The sequence below is a fragment of the Pogoniulus pusillus genome, chromosome 8 (genome assembly GCF_015220805.1).
Source record: "Pogoniulus pusillus isolate bPogPus1 chromosome 8, bPogPus1.pri, whole genome shotgun sequence".
Classification (NCBI taxonomy): Eukaryota; Metazoa; Chordata; class Aves; order Piciformes; family Lybiidae; genus Pogoniulus; species Pogoniulus pusillus.
In genome coordinates, this window is record NC_087271.1 from 13,444,942 (window position 1) to 13,454,035 (window position 9,094).

Sequence of the window (9,094 nt, forward strand, 5' to 3'; positions counted from 1 at the left end):
AAAAAAGTGGCTTGTAGAATCATAAACTCAAAGCAAAAGCAGGATGGACAAATGAACCTTTCCTTTTGCTCACACAGGCAGTGACAAACAGCAACGGATTGTATCAAACCTGATTTTCTTTTTTTTTTTTTCCCCTCCCCTGTAGTGTTCACTTGCATGCCACAAAAAGTGTTTAGAGACTTTAGCTATTCAATGTGGGCACAAAAAACTTCATGGGAGGCTTCACTTGTTTGGAGTGGACTTTGTCCAAGCTGCTAAAAATATTCCCGATGGCATTCCTTTCATCATCAAAAAGTGTACGTCGGAAATCGAGAGCAGAGCGCTGAACGTCAAGGTATAGTCCAAGGTTTGGAAAACTTAACTATGAACAATTTTCACCAAAACGATAAAATCTCTTCAGATGTCAATGACGTACAACTGATAGCAACTGTTCTACACTTGTCTTTCAAATTAGAGTTGTGCTGGTCTTTTAATTTCAGGGTATCTATCGTGTGAATGGAGCCAAATCAAGAGTTGAAAAGCTGTGTCAAGCTTTTGAAAATGGAAAGGATTTGGTTGAGCTCTCTGAACTCTATGCACATGATATCAGTAATGTTCTCAAGCTCTATCTCCGTCAGGTATGTGCTCGACAGGTCAGATGAAAAGCCAAAGTCACGTAGTATGTTTTTCAGAACAGAAAGGAGGAAAAAATCCTTTCCAGCAGCCCTGCAGCAGGAGATAAAAGGAGTGCCTTGTATCTTAGCAATAGGCTTCTTCTCACATTGTATTTTAAACTGTGTTTCACATGGGCACAATGCCTCTTTCAATATTGGTACTATGCACTACAACAGGCTTATGCTGCAGTGGAGATTTCATTTGTGAAACCTTTCTGGCTGCTGCCTTTGCTTGTCTTATATGGAGTTGAAAATACTTCTCTGTTCTTGCCATCTCACACAGCTGCTGATATCATGCTAACACAGGCTGCCAGGTATTTCATGACGCACAATGGTTGTGGTGTCATGTTCATTATCATAGAATGGTTTAGGTTGGAAGGGACATTAAAGATCATCTAGTTTCCATGCCTCTGCTGTGGATGGAGACACCTCTTACTAGAGGAAGTTGCTCAAAGCCCCATCCAACCTGGTCTTGGGCAATTCCTGTGGATGGAGTATCCACAGCCTCTCTGGGCAACTTGTTCCAGTGCCTCACCCAACCTCATGGGAAAGAATTTCCTGGTGTCCAATCTAAATCTGTCTTCTTCCAGTCTGAAGTCATTACCCCTCATCTTGTCAATACATGCCTTGTAAAGTCCCCCTCCAGCTGGCCCCTTTCAAACATTCAAAGAGTTCCATGCTTTTCTCACACTTGGATCTCCAGAGCTAGACACAGTATTCCAGGTGTGGTCTCACGAGAGTGGAGCAGAAGGGGAGAATTGCTTCCCTCAACCTGCTGACCATATTTCTCTTGCTGTAGCACAGCTGATTTTCTGGGCTGAAAGCACACCTTGCCAGCTCATGTTGAGCTTCTCATCAAGCCACACTCCCAAATGCTTCTCCTCGGGCCTGCTTTTGGTGCTTGGGATTGCCCTGACACAGGTGCAGGACTTTGCACTTGGGGTTGTTGAACTTCATGAGATTGACATTGTCCCACCTGTCAAGGTCCCTCTGGATGGCATTCCTTCAACCCAACATGTCAACCACACCATGCAGCTTGCTGTTGTCCACAAGCTTGCTGAGCCTGCACTTAATCCAGCTGGCCATGTCACTGACAAAGATGTTAAACAGCACCAGTCCCCGTGCTGACCCTGCAGGAATATTACTTGTCACCATTATCTGCTTGGACATCAAGCAATCCACCATCACTCTTTGAGTGCAGTCATCAAGCCAGTTCCTTATCCTTTCCAATTTAGAGACAGGATGTTGTGGGGACACAAGGCCAGGCAGATTATATTGATGGTCTTCCCTTGTTCATCGGTGCTGTTACCCGGGCATTGCCACTGGTTTTGTCAGGCATGACTTTTCCGTGGTGAAGCCTGGTACTCTGCCACCAGTCATGTTCTTGTGCTTCACGTGCCTTAGCAGAGTTCCCAGGATGGTCTGCTCCGTAGTTTTGCCAGACACAGAACTTTGACTGTTCTATAGTGCCCTGGGTCTTCCTTTTTTTCACTATTTGGAAAGTGGGGGTTACATTGCCTGTTTTCTAGTTGGTGTGAACTGCCATGACTTTTCAGATGTGGTGGAAAGAAGCTTAGCAACTTCATCCACCCATTCCCTCAGGATCTCGTGTGGTCCAACAGACTTGTACACTCTCTGATGCTTTAAGTGGGCTTGAACCTGTTATTCATGTACAGTGGGCAGCTTTTTCTTTTTTCCCTCTTCTGCCCTTTTAGATTCTGTAGCTTGGGCAGTGTAGTTAGAGCCCTTGCTGGTAAGAATGAGGCAAAAAAGTCACCGAGTACCTTGGGCTTCTCCTTATCCTGGGTGACCAGGTTCCCTATTTCCTTCTGGAAGGGGCTCAACTTTTCCTTAGTTTTGTGGTTTGGTTTTTTTTTTTTTAATTTTTGTCACTTACCTATCTATGGAAGTATTTCTTATGGGATTATGGAGACATGGTCCATCTTTTCCTTTCAGAATGGAGCTTTAAAGCTCCATGGCTGAGTTTTCTGAAAGAATTGTAGTATGTATCTGAAAACATTAGTCTGGGATGTTGTGCAGTGAAGTTACTGAGTCCCTCTGAAAACCCATTAACCATGAAAGGAATTCAGAGTTCATGCACCTTCACTGCATGGTCTTGTCCTGTTCCTTCTGCTGGCTGTCAGAGATGACTATTCCAATCCTGTGATCATCACCATTAAGGGCTTTGGAAAAATTGCAAAGATGTACTCTGCCTACTGAACTCCAGTTAAAAGGTGGCAGATTGACATCCATCACTCTGACGCAGCTGTTGGAGGCGCTGGGCGGGATTTTGAATATGGCTTACAATTTAAAAGGATCAACATCCTTGGCTTCTGGCCTTACCTCTGGCCTGGAAAAGAGGAGGCTCTGGGGAGACCTAATAGTCACTTGCCAGTACCCAAAGGGGACTACAAGAAGACTGCAGAGAGACTGTTTGCGAAGGCCTGCATGAACAGGACAAGGGTAGTGGCTTCCAACTAGAGCAGAGCAGATTGAGATTGGATGTGAGGAACAAGTTCTGCACCATGCAAGTACTGAAACGCTGCAACAGATTGCCCAGGGAGGTGGTTGAGGCCCCATCCCTGGAGATGTTCAAGGTGAGGCTGGACAGGGCTCTGGGCAACCTTCTCTAGTTGAGGATGTCTCTACTGACTGCAGAGGGGGTTAGGCTGGATGAGCTTCGGAGGTCCCTTCCAACACAGACCATTCCGTGATTCCATGATTCTACTTTCTTTGTAGCCAGTCTGGTGGTGTGATGTTTAGGTAAACCTGTTCACTTTAACTGTAGGAACAGTGCTAGAAATATGCAGTTAAAACACTTTGAGACAGAATCCAGAGACACACTGTATTTCAGAATAATTATTAAATTATTTCATATTTTAGTCTCCCTGGTTTTTGCCTTTAGCTGGAGGTAAAGCAAATAGCCAGGTCATGTTTGAGGTTTTTGTCTTTTTGGGGAATTTGTTTATTATTATTAACTTTCATTTTCATACCTAATGATTATCTCAATCACAATTAAAAGTAAGTGTTATGTGGCCTAAAATCCATTTTTTAAATTGATGCCACATGTGATATACTATCAAAGCCTGGAATAATAAATTATCATGGTACTAATGCATATGCAGATTAGTCTGTACCTGTATTGATAAATGCTCAGTCTTGAAGCTGTTGCAGGAGAGAGCTAGCAAAAGGTTTCAGGAGATAGGTGTAGGAAGCTATTTTTGTCGAATCTGATCCCGGGTAACAAACTGTGCTTTGAACTACTGAACAAAAAGTTAAACAATGTCATCATCTAATAAAAGATGCTGAGCTAGATAAAGTTGAAGGAAAAGGAGGGAAACAAAGAAGGTGAAATTGAGGCTTGAGCATGATTTTGAAATATTCTTGCTTCTTCAGCTTCCAGAACCTTTGATCTTGTTTCGGCTTTACAATGAGTTCATTGGACTTGCAAAAGAAAGTCAGAACATTAATGAGGAATTGGATGCTAAACAAGCTAGCCCCAGATCAAGGACAAGGCAGTCAATCTGTATTGAGCTGAACAGGATCATCATTAAAATGAAAGATCTTCTTAAACAGCTGCCTGTACCAAATTATAACACTCTTCAGTACCTAATTGGACACCTTCGCAGGTGAGAAAAGACTTCAAATGCAAACTGACGTGGAAAAAAGCTGCTACATGCTGCATGCTGGGAAACTTATACTCTTGATGACCAGAGGAAGAAGTTTCAAGTGCCTTAGAAGACATTCCTTCTGCTACAATTTGTTTTTCCAGCCTAAGGAATCCTCAGGTTACAGAAGAGTATGACATGGAAAGAAAGGAGGGAAAGAGTTGACCTCCATTGTTATTGATTCTTTGCTTGCATTTGGGTCAGCAAGTAATAACCAGTGGTGGCTTTTAGGCCCTGTGTTGTGTGTCAGGATGCGACCCAGACAGGGCAGTGATTGAACAGGAAATCAAAACTTGGTTTGTGTCTATTAATAACAATTTGCTGGTTACATTGCTCTTGCTGGATTGTATTGATGTGTATGTGCCAGTAAAATGGGTAATGTACCTCTGCCATATCACTACTGGGAATGAGAGAGCCACCCTTCTCTGTGACTCCAGAAATCCCAAACAGCCACTTTCAAATAGCATCAACCAAACGAGACACAAACATCCTTATGTGGAAAGCATTTAGCCTGAGCTGCTGTTAAATATGGTCTGCACAGCAAATTCTACCTGGCTACCACTTGCATTTTTTTAATTGCCTTTCAGCATCTTTAGGTACACGATAATATCTAAAATGCTTCTGAAGTAGTAAAGTCCTTCTGATTCTTGAGATTTTAGTTTGATTCTTTTTCCCTTCTTTACAGGGTTACAGAGCAGTGTGATGAAAATAAAATGTCAGCCAGCAACCTTGGTATAATATTTGGCCCAACTCTCATCAGGCCACGTCAGACAGATGCTACAGTTTCTTTATCATCACTTGTGGATTACCCTTACCAAGCCCGAGTAGTGGAGCTGCTCATAACACACTATGAAAAGATATTTGATGTTTCCATTAAACCACTTCTGAGCACAGTTCATTCTGAGGAAACAGTCAAAGCTGCTGTCACAACAGAAGAGAGGGAGCCACGACAGCAGAGGAAGTCCTTAGGTGCTGTAAAAGAAGTGAGTGGCTTTCTCCTGAACTGCTGCAATATGCCAACTTAACCTCTGTGTCAAGGGATGCAGCATGCCAGGGTGCTCGTTAACCTCTGCTGTTTGTTGTTGTGGTTGGGGTTTTACTGGGGGTTGATTTTGGGTTTTGTTGCGTGTCTTTCCTCTTGTTCTCATTTACTTCTTGCCCGGACTTTTGCCAACAGGGTATTCTTCTTTCTGGAAGTGAAAGCAGAGCTTCAGAAGCAGCTGCTTTGGTTTTGGAACCGAACAATAGCAGGAATACAAAAGAACAAGCAGATACATCTGTGACTGGTTAGTGCACTTTGGCTAGGTCTGGGGTCGGTGAATAGCAGTTGGGGATGTGTTAGATTATAGAGCATGCAGCAAGTGATAAACTTGCTTATCAGTGCTTGCTAATACTGTTTAGAGGAACAGCATTAAATCCTTGTAAAGGCTTTCAAGAACATGTGCTTATAGACTTAGAACTCGAAGTATTTGATAAGAGAACACAACAGTGTTTCTTCCTTTTTTACAAAAGAAGAGACTTATTTTATGATCCTTGTGCTGTGACTGTATGTTCTGAAATCTGCTGTGGTGCTGCAAACCAATACCCAGTAACTTAACATCTTCTGACCATTGTTTTCCCCAGAGTGTGTATCGTTGCTGCTCACTGGAACTAAGCCAGAAGGCTGGAAGAAAAGTAATTCTCTGACAGACTCATCAGCTACTGACGTTTTGGATATTAACATTTCTTCTGCCAAAAAGCCAGGTTTGCTAACCTAAATTAAAATCTTCTCTATAATTTTCTCTTTTCTGTTCATCTGCCTGTGTTCCTGCAGTGGTTTGTTTTAACATAGGTATGATTTCAGCTACTTTTGGACTTAAAGAGACGTTTCCATGATCCCTTTTAATTATACTGATTTTCAGGTGGTGTTACCAGTTCAGTCACTTCCTGTACATTAGCAGTGCAACATTCTGAAACCTATTGTAACGGCAAACATTCAGGGGTGAGAAAGCAGCAGCCAAAATGTGTAGTACAGTGTCTCTTTGCAGTTTTCCTCCTTAATGCCTTCCTTGGTTGTCTCTATGGAGTACGTGTCCTACTGCTATTGCAGTGCTAACATTTCAGTATTTGGGTAGAATAGGATACTCCTAGTGTGCGTGAAAGGGATACCTAAAAGTTGTTACCCCACTCAAATACCATTGGTACTTCAGTAATGGAGTATATATTCTGTTGACACAAGTCTTGCTGGTTTGTCTTCTTGCTGGTTTATCTCCTTGTGTGTTTCCAGGTGATGCTGTGAGGCCAGCTTCAGAGAGAGACGATGCATCTGTTTCTTTAGGTGAAGACAGCTGCAAAATTTATTTGTTTCCTGCAAAACCTAACCACCAGGTTAACAAGGTCCTGCTGCGGGTTCCAAGGACTAAGCCCACCCCTCGCCCTCTGAGCCTGCCTGCAGACCCAATGATTCCTCCATGTGTGCTGAATGAAAGAAATTCTCGCAATGCAGCAGCAGTAAGTCCAGAGCACCTTGACAGGAGTCCCACTATTGAAGAAGCCTCAGAGGTGAAGGCACTCCCTGCTGCTAGTACCTGCCACAGACTTCCTTGTTACGACACCCAGCCGCTGCGGAAAGCATGGGACAAGCAGTCCAAGATGACAGCGAGAACAGTCATGATCATGACTAATGTGCCTCAGGAGAGCCAAGCGCTGGAGACCACAGCTGCAGCTGTCTTGGCTTCATCCTCTAGCACTGGCAACAGCTCTGCCAACGTGACTCTTCCTAGTAAGCCATATTCTCTTTCTGTCAGGTCAGGAGAAACAGCAACAGAAGGGAATGGTACTGATGCCAATCCTCCTGCTGCCTTCAGGGCACCAAGAACATTGCAGCCACCCCCGGGGACATTTTATAAACCACCCTCTAACAAAACAAAACAAAATGAAGAGTGTTCTTTTGCTAAAACTTGTGCACCAACCAGTACTAGCTCTGTGCCTCACCAGGATAACACTGTGAAACTAGCTAAGAGCTCTACACTTCCATCAGATGATCCTGAGCAAAACGCAAATGAACAAAAACCTAGCTTGGAGGAGAGTCAGCCCACAGATCTGAGGCCTACTTATCAGAGACTGAGACCAAAAAGGATCCAAGAACTGGAACACAGGGAAGCTCATTTTGTTTAGGGTACTGGTTACTCTTGGACTTTCTGTGATTTATTGCCATTGCTATTGCCAGAGGTGGCTTCCTTTTGTCCCTTTTATCCCTTATCCCTTGCCTTCTCTTAAGGAATCCCACCTTTGTGCCATACTTGAGTTATTTTTGTATTTGCAGCATTTTAAAAATGGGGGGGGGGGGGGGGGGGGGGGGGCTGGGGAGTTGTGAAGGAAATAGTCAAATGTTTTCTAAGTCAGTAGCTTTTTGTGAAGACTTCCTGCATTCCCATTCTAGCTACGGTTAAGGGGTGGTTGAATGAGACACTGCATTTCTTTGTGGGGAATGGAGTGCTCATTCATTGAGAAACAGCTGATACGTGTGGCAGTGAAAGGAGCTGTTGGTCAGAGTAGGTGGTGTTAAACCTCCCATTTTTATTATGTTATCTGTCTCAGCATAAACCAAATCTTGTGCTTTGCTCTGCAAGAGCATTTGTTCCTTTTTCAGACTTGTATAATTAAAGATTTGCTTCCGAGCAGACGTAACGTACTGGCCAGTGTGGCCTGTAATGCTGTATCGTGTTGTGTATATTTTGGGCAGATGTTGTTATCTATTGCCACTTCTCTGTCTTGTCACCTTAATTTTTTTTGTTTTACAGCAAGGATGCACTTACTGAACTTTAGAAGCAGCAATCAATCCACATCTAGTTTCTTGTATAGCTTAGCAAGTGGGGCAGATGTGCACAGCCTTGTTTGTTTGGATCCCTCTCTGGAGAGACTGTCAGATGAGGTGGTGCTGTCTCTGCCAGGTGAATGAGAAGGCAGTGATTGGCTTGCTGTAGATCAGTTTCACCATGTGTAACTGAAATGAAGAGCATTGTGTCCAAGTTTCAGTGAAAGAGCTGAAAGTAACCCAAACTGTGCATTAGTAGGTGCATCTAATGGTTTTCACTTTGTATTAAAAGTTTTTTATGGGTACACTGTGTTTATATTTGCTATAAAATATATTAACTTGTTAACACTTGAATGACTCCTGGATTTCTTCTGACCCATTAACATACAGATGTTTGGCCTTTGCAAAAGCATGGTATTCTGCTGCATCCATCTCCCAGGCCAGGGAGAGTGGCATGCTTTTGCGGGAGATTACAATTTGCTCCACTCTTCCTCACATACTGCAGAGCATAGTTCTTACAGCATGGTACTCTCTGCTGCTAAAAGAACTAAGAGGCTCCTCAGAGGACAAGAAAAGCAAAGAATCACTTGTCTGCAACAACATAAAACATACTTGACTTGCCTACCCCCATTCCCTTTGCCCTTGTTCCCAAAATACCCCAAATAAAATCCCCTATGGCATTCAGTGGATGTTGTCTGGTTTTAGTTTCCAGAACTGAAGATACTAAAATTGCTGTGCCGAGCTTCCAACTCCTTGACATAGTTCCATGGAAGCATGACTTATGGTCTTTGCAGAGGCGATGCTAGAAACTGTTTCTTTAAGGAGCTGCCTCATGCTGTAGAAAAGCTGAAGATGCCAGATGCTGCTATCTGCCCCAACTAGCATAGTGAGTTCCATAATAAAATAAGAGGAGGGATAAGGACTTTTTACCATAGATGTGAGTTTGTTCCACTTTGAGAATGTGGGGGAGGATCCCA

At 43.3% G+C, this 9,094-nt stretch overlaps 1 protein-coding gene across 6 annotated transcripts in view; it reads left to right on the forward strand.

The window, feature by feature from the left end:
- Positions 1-7,555, forward strand: part of ARHGAP29 (Rho GTPase activating protein 29) — a 65,861-nt gene extending 58,306 nt beyond the window's left edge. For all 6 annotated transcript variants that reach the window (XM_064147311.1, XM_064147310.1, XM_064147315.1 and 3 more), the window contains 7 exons: positions 146-334; positions 480-617; positions 4,050-4,282; positions 5,007-5,304; positions 5,499-5,607; positions 5,945-6,064; positions 6,588-7,555. In XM_064147311.1, the coding sequence (XP_064003381.1) occupies positions 146-334; positions 480-617; positions 4,050-4,282; positions 5,007-5,304; positions 5,499-5,607; positions 5,945-6,064; positions 6,588-7,477 (1,977 nt within the window). In that variant the 3' untranslated portion in view covers positions 7,478-7,555. The remainder of the gene's footprint in view (positions 1-145; positions 335-479; positions 618-4,049; positions 4,283-5,006; positions 5,305-5,498; positions 5,608-5,944; positions 6,065-6,587) is intronic.
- The last annotated feature ends 1,539 nt before the right edge of the window (positions 7,556-9,094 follow it).